This window comes from Ranitomeya imitator, chromosome 2, assembly GCF_032444005.1.
Source record: "Ranitomeya imitator isolate aRanImi1 chromosome 2, aRanImi1.pri, whole genome shotgun sequence".
Lineage (NCBI taxonomy): Eukaryota > Metazoa > Chordata > Amphibia > Anura > Dendrobatidae > Ranitomeya > Ranitomeya imitator.
This window is the reverse complement of record NC_091283.1, coordinates 325,638,310-325,657,654: the sequence shown is the minus strand read 5'-3', so window position 1 is coordinate 325,657,654 and position 19,345 is coordinate 325,638,310. Positions and strand designations below refer to the sequence as shown.

The following is a 19,345-nucleotide window of genomic DNA, read 5'->3' as shown; positions in this document are numbered from 1 at the left end:
TGGGCCAAAGCTTTCTCTGATCATATCGATCTTCTGTTTAAAGATATAGGCAAAGTCTTCAGCAGAAATGAGAGGGGAGGGAGGGAGTGCAGTTATGGTTCATTTGGCCAAATCTAAGTCTAAGTATAATCAGACTGTGATCTGAGATCCCTTTATTATCATGCTTTATGTCATCTACCTACGTAGCTAAACTACTGGATCCAAATATATAGTCTATACGGTATAGAGTGCGTCTAGTAGATGAGTGACAAGTATATGCCTTCACCTTAGGATGATGCATCCTCCATAGATCTAGCCACCCACTACCCTCTATGAACAGTGCTAGCTGAGACGAAGATGGAGAAGGGGTCCCTCCAGATGTCCCACCATCCAGCCTAATTCTGTCAAGACAATTATTGTCCATGACTAGATTAAAGTCTCCCATGCATATAACGTGTGCATCCGAATAATTTAAAGCAAAGCTCATTGCCATCGGAAGAACCGAGACATTGACTGGGGGAGGATTATAAACACATAATATAACGTACCTACTTAAATTTATCAATGCATGGACAAAAATATCAAACAAGAAAAAATTCGGCAAAAAAGCCATAGCCAGCTCACCAACCAGACCATCAGACACAGAGCACGGAAATTTGTCCTGACCCAGACGCGGAGCAGCTGCGATGTATAAAAACGTAGATGATCCAGCTCCAGTAAAATTATGAAATTCTTTATTAGTCCAACGTAATTAATAAAAGGACAATCCTTACAGATAGTGGGTAAACACAGGTGATTACATTGAGAAGGTGTGTCCAAACTTTTGGTCTGTACTGTATATACTTGTCTAGGCACAGTAATATAGAGGAGTGCAGACAGCTCCGAGTATTTACAGTAGTAAGGTAGAGTTCTGGATTCCATGGCAAATCCGAAACTGTTGCACAAGTCCTGTGTAGCAGAATGAGCTGCAGCATCTGCAGGGATGGCAACAAGAGTCCAGAGACCCTTGAAATGGCAAGAACCGACGGACCAGCTATATTATCAATAAGGGAGCGCTGAGCTCATTTCTCAGAGCTCACACCGTGCTTCCCCTCAGGTACCTCCAGGATAGAGCCGCACTGCTCCGTCAGTCCCTCCAGGAGCAAAGTCCACAGCTCCATGCCTCCTGCCACTGGAGCGCACAGTAGAAAATGTCCACCTTCCTCCACAGGCCTTATGTCCCATCAGAGTTTCATCAGAACCCGACACACCAGAGCCACACGCCGCACTTCTCCAGGAGCCGGAGACCTCCAGGAGTCCAGGGAACTACACTGCTTGCAGGTAAACTCACTCAGGGCTTTAACAATTTCAGGATTGTGACATGATTATAGGAGCTCTGTCTGGACATGTCCTCTCAGCTCCACTACACCGCCACTCCCTCCTGTGTGAATTCTTTGGTGGCTACAAAGATGGTTTCTTCACAAAACATTTTCCACATTATGAACATGAAAATGGCTTCTCCCCTGTGTGCGTTCTTTGGTGTGTAACAAGATGTGCTTTCTGGTTAAAACATTTCCCACATTCTGAACAGGAAAAAGGCTTCTCCCCTGTGTGGGTTTTCTGATGGCTAACAAGATTCACTTTGTGGTTAAAACATTTCCCACATTCTGAACAGGAAAAAGGCTTCTCCCCTGTGTGGGTTTTCTGGTGGCTAACAAGATTCGCTTTGTGGTTAAAACATTTCCCACATTCTGAACAGGAAAAAGGCTTCTCCCCTGTGTGAGATCTATGATGTCTGACAAGCACTGATTTATCTAGAAAACATTTCCCACATTCTAAACAGGAAAAAGGCTTCTCCCCAGTGTGAGTTTTTTGGTGGGTAACAAGATGTGCTTTGTGGTTGAAACATTTCCCACATTCTGAACAGGAAAAAGGCTTCTCCCCTGTGTGAGATCTATGGTGTCTGATAAGAACTTTTTTTTCTGTAAAACACTTCCCACATTCTGAACAGGAAAAAGGCTTCTCTCCTGTGTGGGTTTTCTGGTGGCTAACAAGATTCGCTTTCTGGTTAAAACATTTCCCACATTCTGAACAGGAAAAAGGCTTCTCCCCTGTGTGAGATCTATGATGTCTGATTAGACCTGATTTATCTAGAAAACATTTCCCACATTCTGAACAGGAAAAAGGCTTCTCTCTTGTGTGAGTTCTTTGGTGGGTAACAAGCTGTGCTTTACGAACAAAACATTTCCCACATTCTGAACATGAAAATGGCTTCTCCCCTGTGTGAATTCTCTGGTGACTGACAAAATCTGATTTCTGGTTAAAACATCTCCCACACTTGGAACAAGAAAATATATTGTCTGCTTTGTGAAGGTTTTGTTGTTGGAGAAAGGACTTTACTAGGGGAAAACTATTTTCATATTCTGAAAATGAAATTGTCTTCATTGCTTTAGGAGAAGTTTGTTTTTTAATGCTAATTTTGTAACTTTGATTTTCCTTAGTAGTAGGTAATGAATCAGAAGATAGGACCTGTTCCAAAGGATCAGATGACAGATCTTTGCTGTGAATGGATGATGGTGTATCTGGAGTTATGGCATTCACTTCAATTGTATCCTGTGGGATCTCAAGATCATCTGATTTAAACATTGAAGATGTCAGCTGTCCTGCTGATCTCCTGTTACGGTCATCTGCCAAGAATAAAACCAATTATTATTTTAGAATAAAATATCCTTGAATTCTATATTTTTGAACATTTCTACTTAAACCGTCTGTAAAAATGGCAAGTTATGCAAAATTATTGAATTATTCAACAAGACACTAACAGTTTACAGTTAACTAGACTGTGCTCAAACCACATTAAGCATCCATGCTTTTGGCATTACTATAGTGAGAAGAAACCATTTATTTTACAGCATGTGCATCTACTGGAGCACAATCTGGGCAGTATGTGTTGGGTAATAACTTGGGATATTTGCAATTTTCACTTTCCAACATCCACTGTGCGTGCTAATATCTGGAAACTGCCAGTGGAGTCAAAATAGTCACTATTCCTATAGATTAATTCATTGAGGGTTATAATTTACAAAATGGAGTAACTTTAAGGCTATGTGCACACACAGCAGATTTTTCGCGTTTTTTTCACGGTTTTTCGCTATAAAAACGCTATAAAACCGCAAAAAAAACGCTAACATTAAGCATCCTATTAATTAGAATGCATTCCGCAAATGTTGTGCACATACTGAGTATTTTACCGCAGTGGAAAAGATTTGCGGTAAAATATGCAGCATGTTCATTATATTTGCGGAATCGCGGGGATTCCGCACACCTAGGAATGCATTTATCTGCTTATTTCCCGCATGTGGCTATGTCCACCATGCGGGAAGTAAGCAGATCGTGTGCGGTTGGTACCCAGGGTGGAGGAGAGGAGACTCTCTTCCACGGACTGGGCACCATATAATTGTTAAAAAAAAAAATTAAAATAAAAAAATCGTGATATACTCACCCTCTGATGGCCCCCGGAGTCTTTCTGCCCCTCAGCACTGCACGCGGGCGCTTCCGTTCCTATAGATGGTGTGTGTGAAGGACCTGCGATGACGTCGCGGTCACATGACCGCGATGACGTCGCGATCACGTGACCGCGACGTCATCGAAGGTCCTGCACACACACCATCTACAGGAACGGAAGACGCTGAAGAGGTTGGCTGTTTGCGGTAGGTGAGTATAACCATTTTTTATTTTTTTTAATTATTTTTAACGTTCTATCTTTTACTATTGATGCGGCATAGGCTGCATCAATAGTAAAAAGTTGGTCACACTTGTCAATCACTGTTTGACAAGTGTGACCAACCTGTCAATCAGTTTTCCAAGCGATGCTACAGATTGCTTGGAATTCGCTAGCATTCTGCAAGCTAATTATGCTTGCAAAACGCTAGTTTTCTGCGGGAATATGCATGCCAATTCCGCATGCGATATACCCGTGGCAGTAGGCGCATAACTGCCGCGGAAATTTCCTTGGCAATTCTGCAACGTGTGCACTTAGCCTAAAGGGATTTCAACTGCTCTGGTTTTCTGCAATTTTGTCATATTAGGGATTCTGCAGATCGTGTTTCCCATCTCCTCTGGGATCTGCTCCTGCAACGTCTGCTTCGGACACCAGACGCGGCTTACTCATTCTGCAGGTGATGCTGGTAACAGAGGTGGGGTTGGAACCAGAAGCTTTTGGCAGTGCAGGCTCTACCCAGCCACTAAGATTAGGGTGCCTGGCATCTGTAGTACCATCCAGTCTGGCAGTATGGGTATGTGTGCTGTCAGCTGCAGTAATCTGCTCCCTATTTTAGCCAGTTGGAAAGCACCACACCTTTTTTAATCAGATAAATTTGTATTAACCATAACAAGATTTACAACAGATCACATGTTCATACTCATTTTATGTTTTACAGTAAATTAACCCCCCCCCATGGAGTTGTACTCTGTACTAGTATAACATTAATTAATCCTATCCAACCACGGCTGCCATAATGAATAGAATAAATCCAGCTCATCTCTTCTGGTGTAAATACTTTTCTCAAGTTCAATAATGTGGCTCCTTTGAGCAATGAATTCGCATCTGGACGGAGGCTCCTCTCTTACCCAATATTTTGCAATCAGTTTCCTTGCAATAAACAATTTTGCATTTACAATTTTAGTTCTATTGTCAGTTAACATTTCCTCCACATACCCTAATATACATATCAACGGATCCCTAGAGATAGCGCACCCGTACACCACTCCAGTACAGTTCAACACTACAATCCAATAGGAGGACAATCTGGGACAATGCCAAAGCATATGCAATATGCAGCCCCCCCGAAAAAGCCCACGCAAAACGCGCGTAGGGGCTACACTGATTCATCTAAGTGGCACTAATATGGGTAAGACTATACAATGAGTGATGGCACTTATTTCTTGGCAGCATATAAGTGATAACAGGGCTGGTGTGGTATTCAATTGATACTAAGTAGTACTTTTGTCACTGTGTGACGTTGATTAGATTATGTGAGATACCCTCTACTAAATGGCAACCTGCGTTGACTGCTAGATTTATTTAGACAATATGTCTTAGTAGTGTTCCCAATTATAGGGTTGCGGTACCATGTTTTCTGCTTTAGTATTAGTATTATTTAGTATTATTTGTTTCTATATGCGATATGTCTGCCTGAGATTGAGAACACCTTGGTCAATCAGAATTGGACTTCGAAAGCACCACACCTTACTAAAGCTTGAAGCATATTGCCAGAAGCTGCCAGATACAGCCTTGTTCTCCTATGGTTCAGTCCTCTGTGCTCAGCTCCCGGCTTGTGTATTTGATTCCTGTTCTGACCCTGGCCTGTTTACTGACTACTCTTATGTCTCCTGAGTTAGTATTTTCTCTGGCCTCTTGGTTCTGACATGGTTATCTCTCCATTCTTCTTCCCATCTTACTCCACAGAACAGCAGGTAACTGTGCCCAAGCCTATGGATCTCTGTGTAAGGCCGGCGTCACACTCGGCGTAAGACAATACGGTCCGCATATTACGGCCGTAATACGCTGAAAAGTCCCCAAAATAGTGGTCCGTAGCTCCTCCGTAGGCAGGGTGTGTCAGCGTATTTTGCGCATGGCATCCTCCGTATGTAATCCGTATGGCATCCGTACTGCGTGTTTTTCTCGCAGGCTTGCAAACCCGACATACGGCTATACAAGGGATCCATGTGTAAAAAAAAACATAAAAACATATATACTGTCGGCTTTTGCTATCTCCTTCCTAAACCCGACATGATATGAGACATGGTTTACATACAGTAAACCATCTCATATCCCCATTTTTTTTGCATATTCCACACTACTAATGTTAGTATAAAGTATTAAAGGGTTAAATGGCGGAAAAAATTGGCGTGGGCTCCCGCGCAATTTTCTCCGCCAGAGTAGTAAAGCCAGTGACTAAGGGCAGATATTAATAGCCTGGAGAGGGTCCATGGTTATTGCCCCCCCCCGGCTAAAAACATCTGCCCCCAGCCACCCCAGAAAAGGCACATCTGGAAGATGCTCCTATTCTGGCACTTGGCTACTCTCTTCTCATTCCCGTGTAGCGGTGGGATATGGGGTAATGAAGGGTTAATGCCACCTTGCTATTGTAAGGTGACATTAAGCCAAATTAATAATGGAGAGGCGTCAATTATGACACCTATCCATTATTAATCCAATAGTAGTAAAGGGTTAAAAAAAACACACACATTATTTAAAAGTATTTTAATGAAATAAAAACAAAGGCTGTTGTAATATTTTATTCTACGCTCTATCCTTCTGAAGACCCTCGCTCTGTAACAAAGAAAAAATAATAAACCAACAATATACATACCTTCCGAGGATCTGTAACGTCCCACGATGTAAATCCATCTGAAGGGGTTAAAATATTTACAGCCAGGAGCTCTGCTAATGCAGCGGTGCTCGTGGCTGCAAAACCCCGGGGAATGAAGGTAAAGTAGGTCAATGACCTATATTTACCTTCATTTGCGGTGAGGCGCTCTCTGCTGGCTAAAACCCCGAAACAGCTGTCTGTGGATGGATACCATGCTTGGCATAGGTGGCTTTCCTTCATAGGATGCTGCCCTTCCCGTGGTTGTTCCTTCCCGGGGAAAGGCCTGGCTATTCACTGCTTGCGTCGAGAAACATGTGATGGTGTCTCCGCAGCTTCTTTACATGCATCTGCATATTTCCCATAAGGGATGGGGGCAGTGTCCTGGAATCACTGCGTTGAGAAACACGTGATGGTGTCTCCACGGTGTTGGATGTTTTGGTCTCCCCGAGGCCAATCATCTGTGCCTTTATAGCCTTTTTACTAGGCACTGCTCCTAATAGCCAGATTCCTACTCCACACTGATGAGGGGCAAAAACCCTGAAACAGCTGTCTGTGGATGGATACCATGCTTGGCATAGGTGGCTTTCCTTCATAGGATGCTGCCCTTCCCGTGGTTGTTCCTTCCCGGGGAAAGGCCTGGCTATTCACTGCTTGCGTCGAGAAACATGTGATGGTGTCTCCGCAGCTTCTTTACATGCATCTGCATATTTCCCATAAGGGATGGGGGCAGTGTCCTGGAATCACTGCGTTGAGAAACACGTGATGGTGTCTCCGCGGTGTTGGATGTTTTGGTCTCCCCGAGGCCAATCATCTGTGCCTTTATAAAGAAGAAATATTAGACATTTAAATAGAGCTTTTTATAATAGTGCAGAGCTGAGGGATCTTAAAGTTAGATCTCGTGCATTTGGAAGAGGTAATTGAAACCTTTTTTAAAAAACTCTACCAGTGAGTTACAGCCTGAGATAAGTGAGGCAGGCCGATCCCACGACAATCAAACTATCATACAGAATGAACATGTAACAAAAAAAAGTTACATCCTCAACAACAACATATGTATAAGGGGAAAACTCCAACACTAAACCGAAGTTGCACTCATTTATGGTGGACCATTGGAGCTACTATGAGTCCTGACCAGAAGAGAAGAGAAAGTATTAGCGCACCCATTTCAGGAGAGATTGTGCAGTAATCTGAATTCCTTAAGATTGAAAACATAATCTAATTTATGATGTGGAGTGAATCCATGAAACCAGGACTCGAGCCAACACATCTCCTGCAGGCGTGAATAAATGTACAGTTGGTACGGAAAGTATTCAGAAGCCTTTACATTTTTCACACTTTGTTTCATTGCAGCCATTTGGTAAATTCCAAAAAAGTTCTTTTTTTTTTCTCATTAACCCCTTTCTGCCAGCTGACGGAATAGTACGTCAGCTGGCAGTATCCCTCGCTTTGAGGTGGGCTCCGGCGGTGAGCCCACCTCAACGCCACGACATGTCAGCTTTTTTCAACAGCCTGGTGTTCTTTCTTCTGCTTATTTACCTTTATAGACTATGGTGTCACTCCTACTATCGCACTGAACGTCTCATTTTTTCCACCAGATATTATACTCTCATTTGTTCATAACATTATTATTTTGTGCAATTTAATGGTAGTTTCATGCCACATCATATGGATCTGACTGTTCAATTCAGACATGACGCTATGTATAGATTATTCCTTGTCACTCTAGATTGCCCAATCCTGTATATACTTTAGTTATGTTTTTGTTGTAATTTCTTTGATATGATATTTTCATTGTCAATCATATTCTGTATATATTTTTTTACTTATAGTTACTGATGAAGGCCAGTAAGGCCGAAAGGTCTATGTTATCTTCTGGCTGCATTAAAAAATCCCAAAAAAATATTTTAGAAATTGAGTGCCATGTTTTCTTTATTATAGCTCACAGTGCATGTCAGACAAAATGAGAATCATGAGGTTAAAGGAACTGGCCAAGGAGCTCAGAGACAGAATTGTTGCAAGGCACAGATCTGGCCAAGGTTACAAAAGAAATTCTGTAGTACTCAAGGTTCCTAAGAGCACAGTGGCCTCCATAATCCTTAAATGGAATAAGTGTCGGACCACTGGAAGCCTTCCTATACCTGGCCGTCCAGACAAACTGAGCAATCGTGGGAGAAGAGCCTTGATGATAGGTAAAGAAGAACCCCAAGATCACTGTGGCTGAGCTCCACAGATGCAGTAAGAAGATGGGAGAAAGTCAACCATCACTGCAGCCCTCCACCAGGCAGGCCTTTATGGCAGAGTGACCCGACGGAAGCCTCTCAGTGCAAGACATATGAAAGACAACATAGAGTTTGCTAAAAAAAACACATGAAGGACTCCCAGAATATGAGATTCTCTGGTCTGATGAGACGATAATTGATCTTTGTGGTGATAATTCTAAGTGATATGTGTGGAGAAAACCAGGCTCTGCTCATCACCTGCCCAATACAATCCCAACAGTGAAACATGGTGGTGACAGCATCGTGCTACTGGGTGTTTTTCAGCTGCAGGGACAAGACGACTGTTATTGAAGGAAACATGAATGCGGCCAAGTACAGAGATATCCTGGAAGAAAATTTCTACCAGAGTGCTCTGGACCTCAGACTTGGCCGAAGGTTCACCTTCCAACGAGACAATGACCCTAAGCACATAGATAAAATAACAAAGGAGTGGCTTCAGAACAACTCTGTGACCATTCTTGAGTGGCCCAGCCAGAAACCTGACCTGACCTAAACCCAACTGAGCATCTCTGGAGAGACCTGAAAATGGGTGTCCACCAACGTTCACCATCCAACCTGACGGAACTGGAGAGGATCTGTAAGGAAAAATTGCAGAGGATCCCAAAATCCAGGTGTGAAGAACTTGTTGCATCATTCCCAAGAAGACTCATGGATCAAGAGTGCTTCTACTCATTACTGAGCAAAGGGTCTGAATACTTATGACCATGTGATATTTCAGTTTTTCTTTTTTAATAAATTTGTAAAAATGTCTACATTTCTGTTTTTTCAGTCAAGGTGGGGTGCAGAGTATACATTATTGAGAAAAAAATGAACTTTATTTAAATTTACCAAATGGCTGCAATGAATCAGATTAAAAAATTTAAAGGGTCTGAATACTTTCCATACCCACTGTATATACTTCGTGTTAGGGTTTGGCGGAAGGCACCAAATATTTATTTATAAAGTAATAGGTGCGTTCGTAACCCGGGGTCCACCGTGCAGGAGTAAAACCAGCTGCTAGTAAGTGACGGTACTATATGGCGGTATACAGTGGCGTAACTACAAAGTTATGGGCCCCGCTGCGAACTTTCAAATGGGGCCCCCCCCCGCCAAAATATTTTCCACCCAAATCCACATCCTGCCCATGCTCCTGCCCCATCCGACTCCGCACTCTGCCCCATCCGACTCCACACTCTGCCCCATCCGACTCCACACTCTGCCCCATCCGACTCCACACTCTGCCCCATCCGACTCCACACTCTGCCCCATCCGACTCCACACTCTGCCCCATCCGACTCCACACTCTGCCCCATCCGACTCCACACTCTGCCCCATCCGACTCCGCACTCTGCCCCATCCGACTCCGCACTCTGCCCCATCCGACTCCGCACTCTGCCCCATCCGACTCCGCACTCTGCCCCATCCGACTCCGCACTCTGCCCCATCCGACTCCGCACTCTGCCCCATCCGACTCCACACTCTGCCCCATCCGACTCCACACTCTGCCCCATCCGACTCCACACTCTGCCCCATTCGACTCCACACTCTGCCCCATCCGACTCCGCACTCTGCCCCATCCGACCCCGCACTCTGCCCCATTCGACTCCACACTCTGCCCCATCCGACCCCGCACTCTGCCCCATCCGACTCCGCATTCTGCCCCATCCGTCTCCGCATTCTGCCTCATCCATCTCCGCATTCTGCCCCATCCGTCTCCGCATTCTGCCCCATCCGTCTCCACATTCTGCCCCTGTCTCCACATCTCACCAGAACAGCAGGAACCGGAAATCTGCTGCTGGTTGATACCAGAGAACACGAGCTGCACACAACCAGGACTGAGCTGCTGAGAGCTGAAGGACCTGTGGTGACGTCATCGTCATGTGATCAGGAGGCAGAGCTGATAAATGGTGAAAGACCTATGATAGTGATGACGTCACCACAGGATCTTTAGCTCTTCCTTTCAGATCAGGCGTCGGCTGCTGATCTGATGTGTGCGCCCGGCAGGTCAGGTGGAGGGCCGGTCTGTCTGTTGCTGTGCGGGAGAAATCACCTGCATGGCAACAGTTTTAAACTTTTTGCTGGTGTCGGCGTGCATCTGACCTGCCGGGGCCCCTGACTCCCCCGGGCCCGGTCGCAGTGGCGACTGCCGCGACCGTGGTAGTTACGCCACTGGCGGTATAAGTGAACTCTGTTACTTCACAGAGTCACTTAAGGCAAGAGAACGCTGTGGCCTGTCAACCTCACCGAGGAACACAGCTACCAAATACAGCGAACAGTGGTCATGCAGTCAGAATAACACACGCAAAACTCCTTACCGGAGGTGCCGGTATTCTAGGGGCTTATTTCAGCCGTGCCCTAAATCACTCACACAAAACTCCTCACCGAAGGTGTCGGTATTCTAGAGGCTTATTTCAGCCGTGCCCTAAATCACTCACACAAAACTCCTTACCGGAGGTGCCGGTATTCTAGGGGCTTATTTCAGCCGTGCCCTAAATCACTCACACAAAACTCCTCACCGGAGGTGTCGGTATTCTAGAGGCTTATTTCAGCTGAACCCTGAAACCACATACAGTACAGACCAAAAGTTTGGACACACCTTCTCATTTAAAGATTTTTCTGTATTTTCATGACTATGAAAATTGTACATTCACACTGAAGGCATCAAAACTATGAATTAACACATGTGTAATTATATACTTCCAAAAAAGTGTGAAACAACTGAAATTATGTCTTATATTCTAGGTTCTTCAAAGTAGCCACCTTTTGCTTTGATGGCTGCTTTGCACACTCTTGGAATTCTCTTTATGAGCTTCAAGAGGTAGTCACCGGGAATGGTCTTCCAACAATCTTGAAGGAGTTCCCAGAGATGCTTAGCACTTGTTGGCCCTTTTGCCTTCACTCTGTGGTCCAGCTCACCCCAAACCATCTCGATTGGGTTCAGGTCTGGTGACTGTGGAGACCAGGTCATCTGGCGTAGCACCCCATCACTCTCCTTCATGGTCAAATAGCCCTTACACAGCCTAGAGGTGTGTTTGGGGTCATTGTCCTGTTGAAAAATAAATGATGGTCCAACTAAACGCAAACCGGATGGAATAGCATGCCGCTGCAAGATGCCATGCTGGTTCAGTATGCCTTCAATTTTGAATAAATCCCCAACAGTGTCACCAGCAAAGCACCCTCACACCATCACACCACCTCCTCCATGCTTCACGGTGGGAACCAGGCATGTAGAGTCCATCCATTCACATCTTCTGCATCGCACAAAGACACGGTGGTTGGAACCAAAGATCTCAAATTTGGACTTATCAGACCAAAGCACAGATTTCCACTGGCCTAATGTCCATTCCTTGAGTTCTGTAGCCTAAGCAAGTCTCTTCTGCTTGTTGCCTGTCCTTAGCAGTGGTTTCCTAGCAGCTATTTTACCATGAAGGCCTGCTACACAAAGTCTCCTCTTAACAGTTGTTGTAGAGATGTGTCTGCTGCTAGAACTCTGTGTGTGGCATTGACCAGGTCTCTAATCTGAGCTGCTGTTAACCTGCAATTTCTGAGGCTGGTGACTCGGATAAACTTATCCTCAGAAGCAGAGTTGACTCTTGGTCTTCCTTTCCTGGGGCGGTCCTCATGTGAGCAGTGTCTTTGTAGCGCTTGATGGTTTTTGCCACTGCACTTGGGGACACTTTCAAAGTTTGCCCAATTTTTTGGACTGACTGACCTTCATTTCTTAAAGTAATGATTGCCCATTGTCAGGACTGACGATAAATTGGAGTAAGTCTACCTTGTTTAAAGTGGATGACATAGGGGAGGAGGGGAGTGAGCCGCCGGAGGATGGGCGACTGAAGGTGGTAAGCCAATTTAAATATCTTGGGATATGGGTATCTATGCCTATTACGGATTACATACATAGGAATCTGACTCCGATCTTAGGCGTTCTTAAGGCAAAAGTGGATGCTTGGCTTAAGCTGCATTTATCTGTGGTGGGCAGGGTGAATTTTATCAAAATGATGTCGATGTCGAAAATTATATATGTTCTTCATAATGCGCCAGTTTGGATACCGCACGGAAAATTTAAGCAGATTAACTCCCTGTTCAGGAATTTGATGGGGGAGACAACATCCACGTATCAAACTGGAGACACTTCAGCGACCCAAGGAAGATGGGGGCTTGGCATTGCCTAACCCTGAAGTATATTTTCTTGGAGCCCAGAGTCAGCATCTAAAGGGCTGAGCGCTTGAAGGGACGTCTGGGGCGGTACAGGAATTAATGGAAAAGGTGACAAAAAGAAGGCCAGCAATACAATGTCTGGAGGATGGATCCCTGGGGGCTTTGGGGAAATTGTATCCGACTGTGTTATTGATATGTAAGCTGTGGGGTAGGCTGAGACATATACGTGGGATTACGGGTCTGACCAGATTCTCCCCGTTATGGCATAACAATAATTTACAGGAGTTTGTGGCATTGGGGGTACTAACAGAATGGCAGGCCAAGGGGATTCACTACGTGCATCAGATAATTGAACGGGGAGAGTTTAAATCCTTTTCCCAATTGCAGGTGGAATTTGATCTCGGGCTTGCGGGGGAGTATCAGTATTTGCGGATGAGACATGCTTTTGGACCTCAGAATAGGGACGGAGGTATTAGAATTCAAAGAGATATAGTACTGGAGTATGTGTGTAATGAAGGGACTACTGGGGGGGTTATTTCTACTCTGTATAAAGACCTGCTGCATACTTTCCTCTTAGGGTTTCCAATAATGGCGAGAGCTAAGTGGGAGAGGGATCTGGGCCCAATGGAGAATGAGACTTGGGAGTCGGTGCTAGAGTGGGTTCCACGGCTGTCACTGAGCGAACCGTATAGGCTGTCACAGCTTTATGTAATACACAGAGTTTACAAATCTCCGAAAGTGTTATACAAGGCAGGTTTGCGTGATGATTCTGAGTGTCCGAGGTGTGGATCTACAGATGCTGATATATTTCATATGATGTGGACATGTCTGAGACTGGCTGCTTTTTGGTTGGTAGTTTTGAGTAGTGTGGAAGGAGCGTACGGATGCACGGTGCCAAGGGACCCGGTGGTGTGCTTGTTGGGGTGCGTGGATGAGATTGGAGTGGATAAAAACCTGAAGATAGCTATTGCCAGATTGCTGTATATGGCCCGGAAGGTAATAGCGCGAAATTCGATCAGGGAAGAGCCGCCTTCAGGAAGAAAATTCCTCCAATATGTGAAGCAGGGCCTGATACTGGAAAAGGGGTTTTATCAGAAAAGAGGGAAAATTGAAGTGTTCAATAAATTGTGGTCTCTGTGGATTGCCATGGGATAGGTTTGTTATAGAGAATGGGTAAATCAAAGTCCTAAATTGGTGAAAATGGGACATGTAGCCTACAGTTCTAACTGAGGGGTTAGTCACTCTATAGATTTAATTATGGAATTATTAAACAAGGTGGGCTGTCTTACTGGGAGGGGGCAGGATAAGTTGGGAATGAGGGGGGTCGTTTGGGGGGAAAACTTTGTATTGAAAATAAGAATGTAACATGTCAATTGTAATGTTATTATTAATAAAAATTGATTTGCGATAAAAATAAAAAAAAAGTAATGATGGCCACTCATTTTTCTTTATTTAGCTGCTTATTTCTTGCCATAATACAAATTCTAACAGTCTATCCAGTAGGACTATCAGCTGTGTATCTACCAGACTTCTGCACAACACATCTGATAGTCCCAGCCCCATTTATAAGGCAACAAATCCCACTTATTAAACCTGACAGGGCACACCTGTGAATTGAAAACCATTCCCGATGACTACCTCTTGAAGCGTATCAAGAGAATGCCAAGAGTGTGCAAAACAGTTATCAAAGCAAAAGGTGCCTACTTTGAAGAACCTAGAATATAAGACATAATTTCAGTTTGATGCCTTCAGTGCGAAAGTACAATTTTCATAGTGATGAAAATACAGAAAAATCTTTAAATGAGAAGGTGTGTCCAAACTTTTGGTCTGTACTGTACATACTGTAAGACCACACTGGCGCTGAACACACAACTTAGTTGATACTAGCGCATGGCCGTGCGGTCATGCAAACCTTTTATAGCTGCAGCAACTTCAGGACCTTCCTAGAGGACCAATGGGAGAGGCTACAGTATCTGAACAACTTTAGGACCTTCCTAGAGGACCAGTGGGAGCTGCTGCAGTACCTGAGCATATGACCCCCTACCTTCAATGAGCGGTCTTACCCTGGGCATGCTCAAAAGGGAAAAAGCAGAACTTGGTCCCAGAGACGTCTGCTCGCCGCTGACCAGTACTGGCTACAATGGCTGAGCCTGGAAAGGCAGCAGTAGCCATCCGCACTGTATCAGGCTGAGCCAGACGCTGGGACCAAAGTCTCTGCTAAGCAGGCTCCACTGCGGCTGGAGAAGAATGAGAGACCGCAGCGGAGATGGCTCGAGATTCCCCCTGTGCAGAGGCGGGAACTTGACCCCTAACACATTGTAAGTTTATAAGCCACTCCAGTGGCAGTCAGTGAGGAATAGAAACTATATGAAAATAAAGTATAATTAATGTGTTTTTCCTCCTATAGGGACTGCCCTAGTTTGGTATTGTAACAGCTGTCTATTAGTAGTGTATACAAATTGTCCTAGACTAAACTCAATTGTCAGACGGCCCAACATATACCACTCCGGGAAAACTTACCTGCTCCAAAGATCATTTGCAGCTTCTAATGAATCTGTGACTTCCCTGCATTTAGTGGTCACTACTCACCTCGGTAGTCACATATAGGAATCTCCTCTTTACACCGCTCATCACCCATCACATATGTCTCTGTAGTATTAATATGGGTCAGATCTTCACCCTGAAACAAATATTGTAAAAGTCACCGACAGATGGAGAAATCTCATTTATGATCAGCTCTAATCCTGCCATCTCCACCGCTCTAAAACATATAATACTGGTGGATAAAACAAGACTGAGCACAAGACCTTCACAGTCGTCTACATATCATAGGTGAGGTCTCATGACATCTTCTCTCCATCTACCTGATGATCCTGAGGAACATTGGGATCTTCTTGTTTACATTCCTGTGGAAGAAGAAGATGGGGACATCTCTCTGGTGTTGTCCTCATACTGGATAGATCTGGAGGAAACACATACAGGGACTGAATTTATTCTCTACATACAGATAATTATAGGCCGGGTCTATTTAGTCCTGTCTATTACCTGGTGTTATGAGGGGCTGGGGAACCTCCATCATGATGTCCTTGTATACATCGTTGTGTCCTTCTAAATACTCCCACTCCTCCATGGAGAAATAGACAGCAACATCCTGACACCTTACAGGAACCTGACACATACAATGATACCGTCATCTCCCCGATCCTTTCATGGCGCTACTATATAATGTCCCAGCATTCCCAGCAGTGTCACCTCTCCAGTCAGCAGCTCAATCATCTTGTAGGTGAGTTCTAGGATCTTCTGGTCATTGATGTCCTCATGGATAAGGGGGTGAGGTGGAAGTCCCATGATTGGGCTCAGGGGTCTTCCCCATCCCTCAGACACAGGGTCCTGACAGCGCTCACTAGAGGTCTTTTTCACTACTGTGTAATCCTGGTTATGGAGAGACACATTAATGAATCTCACTACAGACATTTCCAGAGTCCTCACCTCTCCAGTTCTGTCCATCTGTTGACCCCATAGATAAGAATGATGTAATGTGACGTCATCAGAATCTCTCACCTCTCCAGTAAGCCGGAAGAGGATCTCTAGGGTGAGGTGTAATATCCTCTCTGCCATCTTGTCTCTGTCCATATACATCTGTGATGGGTAATTAAGAAAAATTATTTTATATAGAAGATCTTCACTGAGAGGATCCAATATTGTAGAGACCTGAATGAGAAGATGAGCCGATGTAACATCATGAAAATCCTGTGTAATAATACAATTACTGGAGATAATAAGGGAAACATATGAGGAGAGTTAATATTTTACAGTATTTAGTTTTCTTTTTTACATCTATATTTATAAAGCAGAATATCTGCGTATGGTAGCCCGTGGAATACAAAACCACATTTTTCACTCGGTTTCAGTAAATTTTGTATGGCTCATCTTTAACACCAGACTAAAAATACTGCGAACATTAAAACTCTAAATTTCCCCCCTTCATGAGATTTGGCCCCCAAAGACTCCATAGAAACAAAGGAGAAAATGGGTGTCTGCGCACTGCAGTACTTTGCTGTGTCCTCATCAGGGCAGACAAAGTACGCCTGCGCCGGAGCCGCTGCAAGAAGACAAGAAGAGGATGTCATCGAATGAAGATAGGAGGTGCTGGACCGGACCGCGACGCCCATCGGACACGGACCGTAGCGGGACCGCCCCTGGGTGAGTATAATCTAACCTTTATTTCTCATCTTTCAGGTTACATCGGGGGCTTATCAACAGCATTACAGAATGCTGTAGATAAGCCCCTGATGCGGGTGGGCTTAGCTCAAAGACGATTTTTTGGGGTGACAGATTTCCTTTAATGAAAATTGCCTCACAGTAAGATCGTTCTGGTTACCTATAGCAGCCAGGGTGCAGTTTTTAGCATGAAGCTACTGAGATAAAGTGAAATCTGAGCTCTGATTGGTTACCATGGACAACTAGAACAGTCTGACTGTGAGGCAGTCCCACATTTATTGCTTTATATATAGTTTCACTTATTAGATCTCTGATGAGTGTGAGATGATTACTAAGGGTCATAATACTAAGAACTTGCTTTTAAAATGCCGCCCCAAAAGATGACCAACTAAGGGGCAATATAATCCAAAAGCTAAGAAAATAAACCTTCTCAAACAGCTGAGACAAGTGAACAATGTGAGCTCTGGATTGAAAGGAAATGTATGAGACAGGCTGAATCAGAGGCAGCGGAAACATCAGAGCAACGGGAATGTCATCTTCAGGAAAAAACAGATGAGACAGGCTGAATCAAGGGACGTGGAAACATCTGAAGAAAAGGATGAACTTCGTCAAAAAGACCACATATGACATATGCAACGACGTAGGCAAGCTGACCTGAGTTTGGAAGCGTTTCACTATGACCCTATTCACGACTATAGGTCACATCTGAAAGTCATAATAAGCAGAATGGATGTAATATGAGAACATTGTCAAGCAAAAATTTTAACATTAAATCTCCTGGTATGTGCAGCTCAAATGGTAAAGTCAATTTGTCACCTTTAACTCTACCTCCTGAACCACTTTTTTCATACATGTCAGGAACAACTCATGAGTCTAAGCAATTACTGCAAATTATTAGGAGATACAATTCATCTTTCCAGATGACATCCTCTGGTAAGACAGCTGGACTTAACGAAGCTGCATTTATTCCAACTTTTAAAGTCCAGGGACAAATATATCACAAAATAGGTTTGATGCTTCCTGTAGCAAATCAAGATTCCACATTTTTACAAATTAACTGTTTGGGAGCTGAACAGATGCAATCTGATTGACACTGTGAAGTTATACCTGATACAAAAATACATTGTTTTGAATCTGCAAAGAGTTTTCCATCAACCCAATAAGTTAGTAAACCTTTATAAAACCACCTGATAAAGAATGTCAAGTGCGGAATATCAGGGTGTAATAAGAGCAGACACCGGCTGGTGGCGCAAAAGAAGATTTAATTCTCCCAGTGTTAATGAAGTAACTATTGTAATGGTTGGATGGGAGTTTCTAAGCCGAGATATAATTATTCAGGGACGCAGCGAAAATCTTCAAAGTATTACAGAAACACATAGATCATATAATATTGTGGAATGGCCAAGAGGGCGATCACTATAATCTAACACCGAATGATCCCAACACTGCTAGGTCAACCAATAAACCAACCAATAAAATATCAGCTATGGACTTCTACACCTACCAAATAATGATCAGACAACAATGGAGGCAACTTTCTCATCAATGTATAGTAGATCTGTATGCCAAGGTGGAGAGCGAGCGTCTTCTGTACACACAACAGAACCAATAAACACAAGGACCTGACATTGCAGGAGATGTCCCTCACTCGCTTTCCACCTCAACTTCTAAACCTGCTCCCTATAATGACTACAACCTGTGCACCTTCCAATCCCCGGGCTCTGTGGGACAAATACACAGAATATCCTAGAGAAGATCTTCATAGAGAGCACAGGAGAGGTAATCCGGACTTAGACATCAATGTCACTGCCGACAGATTCACCACAGTCTTCCTGACTCTAGAAGAAAGGAGCAGTCCGTTAACGCTGCCATTAACCCCATTATCGGGCACATCGCGAAAGCATGCCATAATGGGCATGCTCTAGCGATGTGCCGTCATTCTGTGATGGACCCTCGGAAGCGGGCTGCAGCGTTTCCGGGTCCGTCAATGCTAGCGCAGATAGAGCATCTGCTAGCTTTATCTACGCTAGCGCGATCACATTTCGGCACTTGCATTAACACAGTCCGTTTAACGCATGCGTTGAATGGGCTGCTTTAACGCAATGTGAACCTGGCCTTGGATAGAGGCCACACGGCTCAGTCAGCACTAGGATTGCCCCTGAATCTAGCGCTCTTGGAAACTCCCGTCTGTAATATCATTAAGATTTATAAAAGATCTGGGGGGATCCAATCACTATTTTTGCAACGTTACCTGTTCTTAAAGGAGCAGCACCAGCAGACGAGCTGAATACTTGTCAGCACAGCAGAGTCCTGCATACACTGAGGGCCCTGATCATGTGACCCCCTGACTCCTCCCCTTCTGTGACCTCATCA

At 44.3% G+C, this 19,345-nt stretch overlaps 1 protein-coding gene across 1 annotated transcript; it reads right to left on the bottom strand.

Annotated features, from left to right (window-relative positions):
* Positions 1 to 696: 696 nt before the first annotated feature.
* Positions 697 to 19,293, bottom strand: LOC138663531 (oocyte zinc finger protein XlCOF22-like). Its single transcript, XM_069749772.1, has 7 exons — positions 19,224 to 19,293; positions 16,313 to 16,390; positions 16,004 to 16,183; positions 15,797 to 15,920; positions 15,616 to 15,713; positions 15,341 to 15,431; positions 697 to 2,645 (listed from the first exon to the last, which is right to left on the bottom strand). Exons 2-7 carry the CDS (start codon positions 16,388 to 16,390, stop codon positions 1,456 to 1,458), a joined length of 1,761 nt encoding a protein of 586 aa, XP_069605873.1. The 5' UTR covers positions 19,224 to 19,293; the 3' UTR covers positions 697 to 1,455.
* Positions 19,294 to 19,345: the final 52 nt, after the last annotated feature.